The 14817-nt window shown below is 38.7% G+C and overlaps 1 protein-coding gene across 4 annotated transcripts in view; it reads right to left on the bottom strand.

The window, feature by feature from the left end:
- The window catches only part of SNX16 (sorting nexin 16), a 29255-nt gene extending 15364 nt beyond the window's left edge, over positions 1–13891 (bottom strand). For 2 of the 4 annotated variants that reach the window (XM_067553548.1, XM_067553551.1), the window contains exons 1-3: positions 13673–13891; positions 8783–9240; positions 2581–2667 (exon numbers count right to left, since the gene is read on the bottom strand). In XM_067553548.1, coding sequence (XP_067409649.1) covers positions 2581–2667; positions 8783–9157 — 462 coding nt within the window. In that variant the 5' untranslated portion in view covers positions 9158–9240; positions 13673–13891. Of the gene's footprint in view, positions 1–2580; positions 2668–8782; positions 9241–12924; positions 13026–13154; positions 13235–13672 lie in introns of those variants that run through there. The other 2 variants (XM_067553549.1, XM_067553550.1) reach the window with 2 other exon arrangements.
- Positions 13892–14817: the final 926 nt, after the last annotated feature.

The raw sequence follows: 14817 nt of genomic DNA, 5'->3' as shown, positions 1-14817 counted from the left end.
AATCATGCATATGGTCTTTAACTGAAAACAAATTTGAGATATCACAAGGGTCATTTGTTGTATGTGCTTTCTAAACAGTGGTTTAAGTATGAGGGCCCAGAACAAAGGGACAATGGGTGTGGATATTATATACACACATTCAAAGTTGTGCAGATTCCTTTATCCAAATCCTGGTGCTCAATGTGAATCCCCTATGTTCTACTGAAGATAGATCTGTGTTTGTGCTTTCAGTCATATGTATCAATTATTCAGTGCAGTAAGCATTAAAAAACTATTCCATAATAAAAGCAAAATATTTTGCCTCAACTTCTAGGACAAATATCACATGTATTACAACCAGAAACCTTTATTTTTATTTTCTGGGAATAACAACTACCTCATTAATCTCAGTACTCACCTAGGTGAGAGGTCTTAAAGTGTAATGTTATCTTTACCTTGCTAAAATCATGTGGTAGCCCTTAAGAAATAGAGTACTGTATTGGAAAACTGAAGGCTACACACACCTGTGACTATCTCTAGGTTCTACCATCATTTCAACCCACAGACTAAGATGACTTGTGTATTGCATCATGTCCTTTGAACCCCTGTTGTATGTATAGCCTTTTAGCTCAGCTACCCAGAGAGAACAATACAAGTATTAATACATGTTGAGGAAACAATTATAAATATTAGTGGACAGATTTCATTTTCTCTCTGCTAGTCTTGCCTTGTGTATCCTTAGAGTACCAATTTAACTTGCTGAAAAGAACTCTAATCCTAAAACTTTCAGAAGATTCACATAATAAAATTATAAAGAAAAATTCCCAAGTATACCAAAGAAACTTTTGAAAGTTTCTAGTGGAATGGAACCAAAACAAAAAAAAATCCACTAAAATAATTTTGCCTTTAAAACCAACATTCAAAATATCTTTATTATGGCTATGATACAAACAAAAAACTAGGAAATTCATACGGAAGGCTTTATATTAATGGCTTTCACTCTCACTCATCAAAACAAAACTTCCATGACAAAATCATGTGAAAGTTTAGTCTTAGTTTTCTATGTTGACAATCTCTAAATCCTAACTAAAATTTTTTGTAATGTACCCAGAAAATGCCTTCAGTCCTCTATCTACAAAAAAAGATTAAGCTTCTCAATCAAAATAAATCAGTTTTGAGCTGGAGGGAAAAGAGTGTTGAGTTAAATCTCTATGCTTATCAATTCTTGACCATTGTCTTGATAAAATGGCTTAATCTTAATTGTTAGATGGATGACTGGGCTACTAGCAATTGAACTGAAACAATCAACACTACAACCAAGGAAAGAAAAACTGTAATGGGAGAGGGTATGATCAGACTTTAGCTCATGCCAAAGCAGTGTACAGAATGAGAAAGATGGCGTTAAGGCCCTAAAATTTATCCATGAAAACAAACTAATTCACATTCAGTGGTCTTCTAGTTTAAACATTCTATTGTATTTTGACACCTGTGATTATACAGGTGGCCTAGATGATAACCAACAACAGACAGAAGGACGCCACAAAAATGCTGCATATGTGCAATGTGCAAGTTGTTACTTAAATTGCAAGACAAGAACCAAGACATTGGTTATTGCACCAATGCTTCCTTGAGTCCATGTGCCTAAATAATCTCTTGATTGGTTAGATCAGGAGAAAACGAACGAAGAGAAATAACAGAACAAGTGAAACGAATTTAACAAGGATGAAAAGACAAATTACTAAGTGTTTAGAAATACAAAAATGAAACATCAATGAACACACTGAAAAGGAAATTGACATGCCAAATACTAAAAGACAAAATATAAAGCAGTTATTCTTGAGAAAAAAGAGAAAATATAATTTCTCCTTGTAGACTCCCATATTCCTAAACGGTGGGATAGGTGAACACTTGTGTTTGTAAAACACCAAACAAACTTGTCCAGCAGAAGTACCAGAAGTTCACTTTAAAAATATATTATTTCTATAAAATTCAAAATTAAGTTGCTGCCTGTACATGCTCTCTCCAGTATTAAGCCTTTACTTTTATATCAGTTTCTTGTAATTAAAATTAATACATATGGAAACTATTAACTCAAGTCTCTGAAGACAAACACAGAAGACTAGCATTTCCCATAAACATATGTAATACTTTTGGTGCTCAGATAAATCAGGAGCATCAGATCATACTGTTCAACAATTAGTATGATTCTACTGCATGAGAGATACTATGAAAATGAGGGAGCTAGATAAAATACTGGATGATCTTACCCCACTTCTATCCCAGTGTTTAATTATTAAGAGTTAAATACCCTGCACTCGGGTACATACACTCAGTGTATTCCAAAGCATTAAAGTTTCACTTGAAGAAAAATTCCATGCATTTTCTATTGCATGTTTGCTTATGCTCTAATTCTTTACATAAAAGTGATAATCCCCGTGTTTTCCAGTCATTAGTAATCCTTTAGATGTGCAAAGGAATCAAAAGCAGAAGCAGAAGAAAAGTCAACATAACATAAGCTAAGTCAGAAATAAAGGAAACAAAAGAAATACAAAGGTCAGACAAAATCATTTGAGAACTTGCCAGTTTAAACTTGTTACTCACCTTGTCATTAAGCCTGGAGAAGTCAGTGTACCTTCTGAAAACCACCCAACTTTCCTCCGGACTTCTCTTTACCAGTATTTTGTAAACCTATTATGCAAAAATCAGTAGAATAGCTTCAAAAAACAGTATGATAAGAGCATCTTCCTATTATAATACAATGATTGGAAGGCTGAAATAACCACTCTCCTGTTTGAGAAAGTGGAAGGAAAATATAAATGAAAAAAGTTTAACCAAAAATATTAGCTAAAATATTCTACAGATTAAAAAGCCCTAAATTAAAAAGTTCTTCCTATTTAAAAGGAAATTAACATGCACCAAACACTGATCATGAAGGGGAAACTGGGAAGAAGACGGACTTGGAATAAAAGGGAAACTTTTTAAGAATAAAGGGTGAAATCCTGGCCCAATGCAGTCAATGGCAAACTCTGATTGACTTCAATGGAGCCAGGATTTCCTCAAAAATTGAAATCTCTGGTACTAAAGATCCATCAACATAACATGCTATAACTCATTAGGTCTGTTGGAATTATTCTGTATTACATCTTTAATTTTTACTGATCTATGAGACCAAACTCCCTCTTCAACTTAATGTTAATGCTACGAAGCAGGCTCTGGGACACTATTAATTTTGAGCTCTGTACCATAAAAGATCTAGATCTGCACTGGATAATGGTTTGCCAACTTGGTTACACATACTCACAAGTGTAGGTATTGCAGGACAAAACAAACAACCAACCAAAAGACAAGCACTGTTTTGGCTTCCACTTTTATTGAGCTTGGTAGTTTTTGTCCTCCCAAGTGATCGAATATGACAATCCAGCCACTAATGTACATATTAGTTCAAAGTGACTGAGCTGACAGTATCAAAACTGAAGTCATTGATCACTTGACTCAGATGTGGTGTCATTACACCACAACAGCCCCACTTCATCAGGACATACAACAAATGAACAACAGGCACAGGAGATGGATTTTAAGCTGTAAACCACAACTTTAACACTAATGTATGAGAGATGTCCCTTTCCTCATCTCTCATATACCAGGTATTTAAGTGCGTCCAGTCTAGTGTTCAGGACTTCCAAGATACAACCAACAAGTTGGGGTAGACCTAACAAGGCCCACCTTTGGAACTCAACTCACTTCTGAATCTAGGGAGGACCTTAAGTCTGAAGACTTCAGGTCTCCCATTTTTCCCCATAGGAAAAGGACCACCAGCAAAATCCCAGGTCTTACTTCCTCTGCAGGCTCCTCAAGATTACCCCTGCAGTCAACAGGGGAGTATTTTTCCAACTTTCCTTGTGATTAGGAGATTCAACTTTTCTGGGGATGGGGGAAAGGAAAGAAGCAGGGGAAAAAAGTGACAGAGGCAGAGATAATGGCATAGAAAAATGCATGAATACCATGGAGCTAAATATGTACTGATAGCTAGAAAATATTAAGCATTGTCCAAAAGAAAAGTTGACCATCATTGATCTGCAATATATAGTATCTAATAAAAGTACATAAAATCTGCAGTCATTAATCAAGAACTCATAAGTTTATTAGTAAAAACCATGTGAAGATACTTCCAGTACTCCAAGATTACAATCTTGATTTCCCAGTGTAAGGAAAAACAATGAAAAGCTTAGTTAATATTGGGGTTTTTTTTTGCACAGTATAGGCTGATACAGCACCTTGGTTAAATTGACAAGGAAGAAATTTCTGGAATTTTAATTGTGAACAATTCTCCTTGTGGGGTATCCTATACATACTCTGCTTCTTCATACATTTTTTAACCATCCTTTCCCACTTGTTGCATAATAAATTTTATAGTATTTCATGTTTTGATAGCAGATTCTTCATTTATTGGTAAATACAATTTCTGCTATAGTCTCGGTAGCTGATAATTCAATGCTGGGGAACCTATCCTATGTGCATCCTCTTCAGAGAGCTAAACTACTTTTTGCGTATTTGGTCCTTCACAAAGGAAAAATTATAGACAATTGTACTATGGTTTAAAAATAAATACACAGAATGATATGAAAAAGCAAATACACATCTATGATCAGGTCTTTATGAGTAGGTCTACACAGCAAAGAGAAACCCATGGCTGGCCCATGCCAGCGGACTTGGGATCACGGAGCTTGGGTTGAAGGGCTGTTTAATTGCATCACCGGATGGAAGCTCAAGCCCTGGGACCCTCCCACCCCACAGGGTCCCAGAGTTCAGGCTGCAGCCTGAGCCCAGAAGTCCAGACAGCAATGAAACAGCTCCGCACCCTGTAAGCCCGAGTCGGCTGGCACAGGCCAGCTGTGGGTTTTTCTTTGCGGCACAGACATAACCTGTTGCTTATTATAGTTGCTAATTAACTTTAACCCTCCCCCCCAACTTTCTTAGAGCATAGCACTCTATAGGTTGAGGCATTGGGACTTATAGAAATCACTTCTGTAAGTGGCATTGTACAGTGGTTTTAAAACATAAGATCGTATCTTTTTTAATTCAGAGTAATGATACAAGATTCATTTGTGAACCCATGATACTGATACAAACAAGTTGCTGATATTTTCTGGGTCAACATCTTCCAAGATCATCATCATTTAAATCTCCCTTCCCTTAAATCTTCCAAGACTCGTGATACTTTCCCAGCAGCTTCAGATATTGTTCTGCAAACTTATGTCGGGTTTTCCAACTGATAATTGATTTACAACTTTACTTGCACTGCTTTATGTAGTGGACACAAAAGATTTATATATTAAAATAAACACATGGCGGAACCACCTTACTACATGAAATCAAGCGTTTAACAGTGAAGTATTTCAATAAATTTATACCAAATTTTAGCACCAACGTGTTCCATAATAAAAAATGAAGTTAATATTTAACTTTTCAAAGTAAACCTTGCAGGAGTCATTACATTCCAAAAACAACAACAAGAGGAAACTTACGGCTATTTATATTTTAGGGAATAACAGATGTTAAACATAAAAGTGTTTGAACACTACATCAAGAAAAAAAATCTTCCTTATAGCATTTTGAGAAGTTATTTCTATTAAACTTCCATCCCCTTACATCTTCCTCTATGCCTTATTGATTTTAAGAAGGTTTCACATCTGACTGCTGTTGTGACCTATCAGTGATTGATTCAATGATTACATACTCCTCTTAATATTTAGGTGTAATTTTATTTTCCATAAGTGAAAATATGAAACAGATATTGAATAGTTCCTGACTATAATTTTTCAAACACAACAGCTATAGAAAAGAGAAGCAAGGCATTCAGCAAGAGCAAAAAACCTGAAAAATTAAAAGCATGAAAGTATCAGTGTAAATGTAATATCTGGAACACATGACAGGATACCTTTTCTTCCCAAACTAAAAGATTTATTGTAGTCCAAAGCCAAATCTCTCTTTTGTTAAGTTTCCCCATGTTTGTATTTTTAAAAAACTTTGGTTCTGATCCTGTAAATATTTATGCATGTGTCTAGCTTTACACACAAGCAGTTCCACTGAAATTAGAACTACTCGTGTGCATTAAACAAACATGTCCTTAAATGTTTACAGAATAGAGACATTTATTTACATCCTACTTCTTCCTTTTCCAGTAGGATGATTTTATCTTTGTATTTTAAAAGAAGCTGAGGCAAGCATGGTTGTTCTTTAAATAACAACTTCACTGCAAAGAAGTAAGTTTGGTCTGAAAAGATGCTAGCACAACAGTGCCATTCACCGTATCACAGTTTTGAAGCTAGTATTTATTAGAAATCTAAAACCCTAACTTACATGTGACATAAATGCTTGTTTTTTTGGAATGATAGTGGGGATAATATTAAAAACATATGAGAAACATATGAAGTCATTGAAATGAATGTTAACTTCCTTTAAAATAAGTAAAAAACAATTATGAAGCTTTTTTTAAGAAGACTTTCATTTTAAAAATATATTTGTAAGTGTTAGAAGGCATTAACTTCCTGTTGCTACTAACCTGGCGGAAACTGAAGCTGAATTAGAGATAATAATCTTCATTCACCAATTTCCAGCCCCATCTAATTTCCACTACTTGCGTTGTGATTAATATTATTTTCCTGACCATGCTATGAAATTGTACACATTTATGTCACATTGGCTTCTTTACCACAAGTGATTTTTTTGGCCTCTTTACCACAAGTGATTTTTTCTCCACTTAGAATCATCATCTTTAAATCTTAGGAATGTGACTCTTTCAGTGAAGTGCCTTAACCACATCCACTGAAGTAAATGCCTTCTTCATCTGTTTAGTTCTAAATACGATGTCAAAGGAATTACAATTGGCAGCTATTGCACATGTTCAGAAGATCATTTTAAGAACAGTTAAGCTGATATTTTGACATGAGATGGCAGACATAAGATTGTTTGCAGGTTATTGGTAATGTATTCATACTGAACTGTTTGGAACACACCAGATCTGTTATTAACGGGCTAAAACTGGCAAAACCAGGAGTTATAAAGCATGTTAGCAAGTTCTTTAACAGTTGTAAAGATAAAAAACATGTCAGTCTTTTAATGCTGGTTTTAAATAGGATAAATTGTCTTTCAGACATTAAAACATGAAGAATCTTTCCAAATAGTTAAATATCACTTGGTATTTTTGTCCAAGTAAGGAACATCTGACCTGAAAAGAGGAAAGGCAGTTTTATGATAATGGAGCAGCTGATACAGGGCTTGAATAAGAATTCAAGGAGGGTAATGTAATTAATTCAAATCAACAAGGGTTTATGGAAAATAGATCCTGTCAGACTAACTAGATATCTTTTTTTTGATGAGTTTACATATTTGGTTGATAAAGGTAACAGTGTTGATGTAACATATTTAGACTGTTAGGCGTTTTACATTTTGAGTAAAAAATTAGAATGATATTAAATTAACATGGCACACATTCAATGCATTAAAAAATGGCAGGTCTCAAAATGTAATTGTATGTAGGGAATCATCAAGAGGGTGTGTTTCCAGGGGGTTCCACGGGGATTGGTTCTTGGCCCTACACTATTTAACATTTTTATCAATGACCTGGAAGAAACAAAATTGTTACTGATAAAGTTGGCAAACAACACAAAAAATGGGGTAATGGTAAATAAAGAAAAGGAAAGGTCACTGACTCAGAGCAATCTGGATTTCTGGGTAAACTGAGCACAAGCAAACAATATGCCTTTTATTAAGTTAAATGTAAATGCATACAGCTACAAACAAAGAATGCAGGCCATACTTACATGGTGGGGAAATCTATCCTGGGAAGCAGTGACTTTGAAAAAGATTTGGGGGTCATGGTGGATAATCAACAAAACAAACTCCCAGTTTGACTCTGTGAGCGAAAGAGCTAAGTCAATCCTGGGATATATAAATATGGGAATCTCAAATAGTAGTAGAGAGTTTATTTTATGTCTATATTTGGCATTGGTGTGACTGCTATTGGAATACTGTGGCCAGTTCTGGTGCCCACGACTCAAAAGGATGTTGATAAACTGGAAAGAGTTCAGAAAGAGTCACGAAAATAGTTAAGGGGTCAGAAAACATGCCTTACAGTGAGATTCAAAGAGCTCAATCTATTCTCTTAATAAAGAGAAGGTCAAGGTGTGATTTGATTACAGCCTTAAGTATCTACCTGGGGAACAAATGTTTCATAATGGGCTCTTCAATGTAGCAGTGAAAGGTATAAGATGATCCAATGGCTGGAAGTTGAAGCTAGACAAATTCAGACTGGAAATAAAGGTGTAAATTTATAACAGTAACTAATTTAATTAATCGTTGGAAAAATTTACCAAGATTCATGATGGATTCTCCATTCCTGACAATTTTTAAATGAAGATTGGGTGATTTTCTAAAAGATATGCTCTAGGAATTGATTTTTGGGTTCAATGGGCCTGTGTTACACAGAAGGTCAGTCCAGATGATCATAATGGTCTGTTCTGGTCTTGGAATCTATGAAAAGGTAGTGAACTGGGTTCTATTCTACAGAATCTTTATAACTTTGGGAAAGACAACCTGTGTGTCTCGGTTTCCCCATCTGTATAATGGGGAAACTACTGTCTCACCTCACACACCAGTATTTTGAAACTAAATTAGTATTTGTAAAGCACTCCGAGATCCTTGAATGGAAGGTTTTATTATTTAAGTGTAAAACATTATGAAGTAAAATTTGTGATCCTATTAACTTTACAGGATGAACTGAACTTCTCTGAAACAAACTTACAGTGAATTTTGCCCTTTCTTCCATCACCTCATAACCCAGTATGGTAGGTGTAGAAGGTCGATCTTCCCAGCTCCCAGAATCTGTATTTTGCTCAATATCTTCCATAGGCTGAGTACAGTATTCAATGGATGTATCCACACCTGTAAATTTAGTCCTAACAAGTGGGCTACTACCTATAGATGATGTGGAGCCAATCTGGTCAGGCACACTCATCTTTTTAAAACTATCAATGGTAGAGTCCTCCAGCTGCCCTTTTGAAGAATTTGAGTTTGTTGAGATGCTCCCAAAAGAAGAACTTCTTTGGTTTCTGTTTGTTGTAAAGTTGGAAGAGGAATTTCCTATAGGAATAGGAACAGGAACATAGGGGGTTGCCATTCTTCATTAGAAAACTTCAGTAAATCTATAATTTGTGGTCCAAGAGTTTAAGGTTCATTCTCTTCTTTTCAAGAATACAATATCTGGAAATAGAAAAAACTTTGAAATGACCATCTCCCTTAATATTTCTACAATGAATGCAATATTAAAATACTGTATTTGGAGGGGGCCACATCTACATTTAGATAACGATTAAAACACCATTACATGGAATTTGCTATCATTTTAAATGTCCCCTCAAAAATTAAGAATTAATTTTTAAAAAGTGCATTGTCAGAGTGGTCCTCTACCTCTCAGACCCATTAAAACCTGAATAAATAGTTAAGGTATGATTTGCATCCCATTGCACAAACCTGAAGAAAAAGATTGCATTTAAATACTGTTGCATCATTAGTCTGCTGGAAAAACTAAAACTTTTATGTTACATAGATAACATAAAACAAACTGCAACTTTTAAAAATTTTGTAACTACTAAAATTTAGCATAAATAAAATTGAAACTCCCCGCCCACCCCCAAATTGTTACTAATAAGTTATTGCAAGCCTTAAGAAGCACACAATATAAACCAAATCCATTTGAATAGTAATAATGATTTGCACATCATGAATCAAAGAACACACACAATGAACTGCAGGTGTGGGTGAAGTGGAAGATATATTTTAGTACATATGAAATACATGCAAATCTGGCAAGTATCCTTACAAAGGAAATTATAAATTTGAAAAAATGCTTAAGTTTAGAGCATATAATATCGCAGGCATTTATAGGGCATTCATAACTATGTCATTTAGGAACATTTTATATGCTCTGCACTGGAAGCAATTAAGTATTAGAAGCATATGTATCACAACCCATTCAAGCACCCTGACTTTAAAGACAGAAGCCTAGCCAAAGAAGCTAAGTGGCAGGGAGTCAAAACTTCACATTCAGTGGAGAGCTTAGACAGACGCATCTTGCAACACATTCATGAGAGTAGGGATGTTCAGGCTCTGATGTGTTGCTGATGGAAACAGAAGAGAAGGTCTGTCATCAGATCCCACAAGCTTTGTCCTTCATAAAAATAAGTTTTTAAAGTGAACTATAGTCACAATATATCAACTCTATGTAACATACTTCTATGATGGTCCACAAGAAGCAGCAAATAAGTATCTTATGCCAGTACTACTTAGATATATAAGATGTAAGAACACACTATTTCATGCTTGGAGATTGTGTTACACAGTTTTAAATTCTCAACAAAAAATCCATGTTGACCTGTCATGATTTGCTAATAAAGGAGTTCAAAAATACAATATAAAACTAGAATCTTTGTACGGAAGCCAAATCATCAGCAAAAGAAAACAACGCAAACACAACAGCTCAAAATCTCAACAGAACTTAATACTACTCTCTCCTACACATTTACTTGGACTGATAGAACATTTGAAAAGGAGGAAGAAAAAATAAACAAAAAAAAAATTGTTTTGATGCTTACCTAAAAGTGTTTGGACAGATAAAAGGCTCACACTGATGCAGTGAGGATGACAGGTTAAGCTTAATTTTAAATGAGCTACCCATCTAATGCATTAAAGTTTAATACTACTCTCACATTTCATTACAGTAAAGCAGTGGAATCACTTCACCCCAGCAACTTCTGGGATGTATATAGCAAATCATTCAACCCACTCTTTCTAGTGCTACAACAAAGTAAACACCTTTTCTCCATCTGATCCAGAGAGATCTTGATTTTCCCTGTTCTTCAGAAGAGATTTGTTCCTCTCCGAAATCTCTGTTTGGGCTAGTTCAACCCCAACAGCAAATGAAGAATTAAACAGAAAGAAAAGTACAATAACTCCTTAAGTTGTTGTCCGAAAATGATTAACTGCTGAACAAACACCATGAAAGAACTGCTACAAAACAAAGATGTCCAGTCTCTCCTCCTTTGATGTTTACAACACCCACCTCCTCTTCCCTCCTGGAAATGAAGCATCTGAACTCAACACATGATTAGAAGAAATTTGTCTGTATTTAAATGTGTTGGATGCTGCTATAACAGTTTAAAAGTCAGCATGTTTTTCATTAGGGCCACACACACACATACACACAAAATTAAATTAAAAAGACAACTTAAAATCACACATTGTATTATTTAGAACTTTAGCTTGGATTTTTAAAATTAACTTTTAACAATTTACTTGTCACTATTTATGCTCTGTTTAATTTTAGTGCTTCTCTGGTTAGACAATGCAGTCTGTTTCATTTTAGTCAATTTCACTTATAGTGTTCCAGTTTCAAACACTAGAATTTTGTTAAAATTTAGGAACATCTCTATTGTTCTTAGACTCTATAAAAAGCTTGTTTTTACAAAAATTAAATTTTGTGCCAAATTTAAATGGACAGGGTCCATTTAGCCATTTATTAGCTTACTGTGGTAAGCTCATTGAAACTCAGGCCAGTTGTGCAAACTGCTGTAAAAAACACACAGGAGCTTATTAATCACCAAAGCAAAGGTGGCAGCAATATAAAAGTGTGCTTCCATAGGCTAGCTATGTCCATGGCTTAATGTTTCTGAATCATTTATGTTTTAAAAACTACAGTAAATAATCTCCAGTAGCCCTTTACCCAGTCATCAGTTGACATCTGCTCATTAGTTTGAATTACTTAAAAATTGTCAGAACGCATTCCAAAAATGTGGCAAATATCAAGCGAGCAAACATTCAGCACTGTGATACAACCCTAGTACTATTACACCACCAGAGTGCAGAGACTGCTCTTTTTCTTTTAACAGTAAACTTCCCAACTCTTGGGAATATAAGATAAATAGGCATACCAGATGCATCTAAGACAGTGGTTCCCAACCTTTGGCCCAGGCACCAAAAGTGGCCTGTGAGGGCTTTCAAAGTGGCCCATGGCTCCCCTCCTGCTGGCTGCAGAAGGGAACCGCTGCCTAAGGACACAGGAGGAGCGCATTTCCATAGCACTAAAAGACCAGTGTGGGCTCTTTGCTGGTGCCAAAGGGATGGGAGATCAGCACTCCCCTCCCCCTGGTTGTAGCAGGGAGCACAGCAAAGCACTCTGCCTCGGCCCCGAGGTGCTGGGATCCCAGTTGGAGCCAGAGGGAGGGAAGCACTGATCTTCCATCCCCCCACAGCCTAGGGACCCAGGTGGAGCACACAGGGCTACATGACATGTGTGGTTTCCCAGCTGCAGCCAAGAAGATGGAAGTTCAGCAAAGAGACAGCCTCTTCACTGAACTCCTTCTGTCTGGTTGCAGTGGGGGGAGGCCTGCTGGTGGAGACTGGTGGCCCTTCAGGGTTGTAAAAATGATATCTGTGGCCCTTGATCCAAAAAGGTTGGGAACCATGGATCTAAGAATACAGCACAAGAAGATACATGGAAAACATTCTCTCTCCCTCTACTATTGAATACCCTGCTATCTGGAACCTGGTAATTTGAACATTTTCTTCTTACATAATTTAAGGATAATACCATATAGGAAAATGCTTTTTTTCTTTTGCAGATCTGTAAAATATTTTAAATGGAAGTGAGGACCCCTTTGGAAATCTTAGACATAGTCTGCAGCCACAGGCTGAAAACCACTGTTCTATGATAGCCTTTTGCAGACCCCCCTTTGGCAGTCTGTGGACCCCAGGGGACTTCACAGACCACAGGCTGAAAACCACTGTTATAATTTGAGTATTTTATAATGTATATAACTTTTATGAAAAAACAGTATCTTGCATTTACACCATTTGCAGTCTCTTCGTGTTTTTTTTAGACCTTCATACCTGGCGTATTTTGTCAGAACATTTTTGTGTAACCCATGACGTCAATGGCGAAACGTCAGGGGGAGCAGACTCAGGCTCCAGTGGCAGGCCCCTGGGACCAGACAGCAAGTTCTTTACGTACTAGACAGGTCCACAAGTGATTCCCATTTTTAAGGCTTCCAAAACACGAACATGCACCTGCTACCAGGTAGGATGATTTACCAGCCCAGAGGGAAAATCCACTCACCCACCTGACGATGAAAACACAGGATTTTATTTGCCAGTTAAAACCGAACCCCAACCGCCAGGGAAGGGGACGATTAGTTTCATTCGCCCATCACTGAAATGCAGCCACCTCTGGGGTGGAAACCGGCAAGCCAGCGTGAGCAGAGCAACACGCCCCCACGCGGCGGTGGAACGGAGAGAGCGCTGTCGGGGGGGCTCAGTCTGGGCGCAGGCGCTGGGCCAGGCTACGGCGAGCAGCCCTTGGGGGCTCCACTCAGCCGCAGTCCAGCGCCCGAGGGCCCTGCGGGCGGGAAGAGCCGGGGCTGCCCGCGACCAGGGTGCGGCTCGGGACCAGCTCAGTGCCTCGCCGGCCCGGCCGGGCTCCCGGCGACGCTCACCTGCCCTGTGAGCGCGGGGTGGGGCGGGGCGCCTCTGCTCCCCGTCCGGCGCCCACGAGCCGCCAATACCCCGCCCCCCCGGGAGAAGTAGAGGGGCTCGGCTCCCCCCCAGCCCCACCGACCGCGGGGCCCAGACCCCGCCTCACCTGCTCCCCGCCGCGCGCTCCCTGCCTCAATCAGCCACGCTGCGCGCCGCCCCGCCACCACCAGCATCGGCCCCTCCCCCTTCCTCCTCGCGCACAGGGAGGGAGGCGGGACCAGACCCACGCTCGCCAGGGAAGGGGCGGGGTAACGGTCAGTACCTGTCGCGTTCGGCCATACAGCGGGTACTGAGGCGGGCCTAGGCCCACCCACAGCTACAGGCCCGCCCCACCCCCCCCCTGCACCCCTGGGCGGTTCCGAGCGCGCGTCCCCCCCCCCCCCCCCCCCCCCCCGACTGCCGGCAGCGAGTTTGAGAAGCGTTAAGACTACAAGTCCCAGCAGGTATTGGGGCCACAAATAGACGACCACTCCCGGCGGACACCGCGGCAAAATAGGGCAGTGCATGCTGGGAGCTGCAGGAGCTACTCACGGCATTGCATATTGGGTCACGTAGGCCTCGCATTGTATGCTGGGATTTGTAGTGTTATGGGCTGTCTGCTTGTTCTGCTGCTTGCTGTGTTGACTGTGTTATTCTGAGCTGCAGAACCAGACTCCCCATCCCTTCAGTTTCTGCCAGGACAACCAGGTGTAGCAGCAGACAGTGCAGCCAGTGGACACTTACTCTGTCGCGGGGCAGGAATTTTAACCTTTTGCTGCCTTGAACCATGTCAAATGACTGGAGCTAAGAAATAACAAAGGTTAAGCTCCCATCTTCTGGGTGTCACACCTTTTCCACACGGTGCTGAAGAGATAACCCCTACTCCAGTACACAGCAGTAGTTGCAGAGAGAGAAGGGACTTGGTTGGGGAAACTGAAAATAACTGAAAACTAAAATTCTTTTGGTTTTTGAAAATCAAACATTTTTCAGTTTTCAGAAACAACCACCTTTGATGGGTTCGTTTTTGCAGGAACCCTGCTCTCCTGAAAAATCTCCAGGAAAATGTTCGGTTTTTAAAAAATTCCTTTAAAAGTGTTTTTGTGTAAAATATTTACTATTTCCCAAGGATTATTAATCCCATTTTACAGATGGGAAAACTGAGGCACAGAGCAGTGAAATGACTTGTCATGCAGCAAGCTATAGGTAGAAACTAGATCTCTGAGACCCAGTCCATAGTTCTATCCACAAGGTGTCACAACATTCTTTACAAGT

The sequence above is a fragment of the Emydura macquarii genome, unplaced genomic scaffold (genome assembly GCF_026122565.2).
Source record: "Emydura macquarii macquarii isolate MOO-44397 ecotype Brisbane River unplaced genomic scaffold, CSIRO-AGI_Emac_v2 contig_1477, whole genome shotgun sequence".
NCBI classification, from domain to species: Eukaryota; Metazoa; Chordata; order Testudines; family Chelidae; genus Emydura; species Emydura macquarii.
The sequence above is the reverse complement of the archived record's forward strand: the minus strand, read 5'-3'. Positions and strand labels throughout refer to the sequence as shown.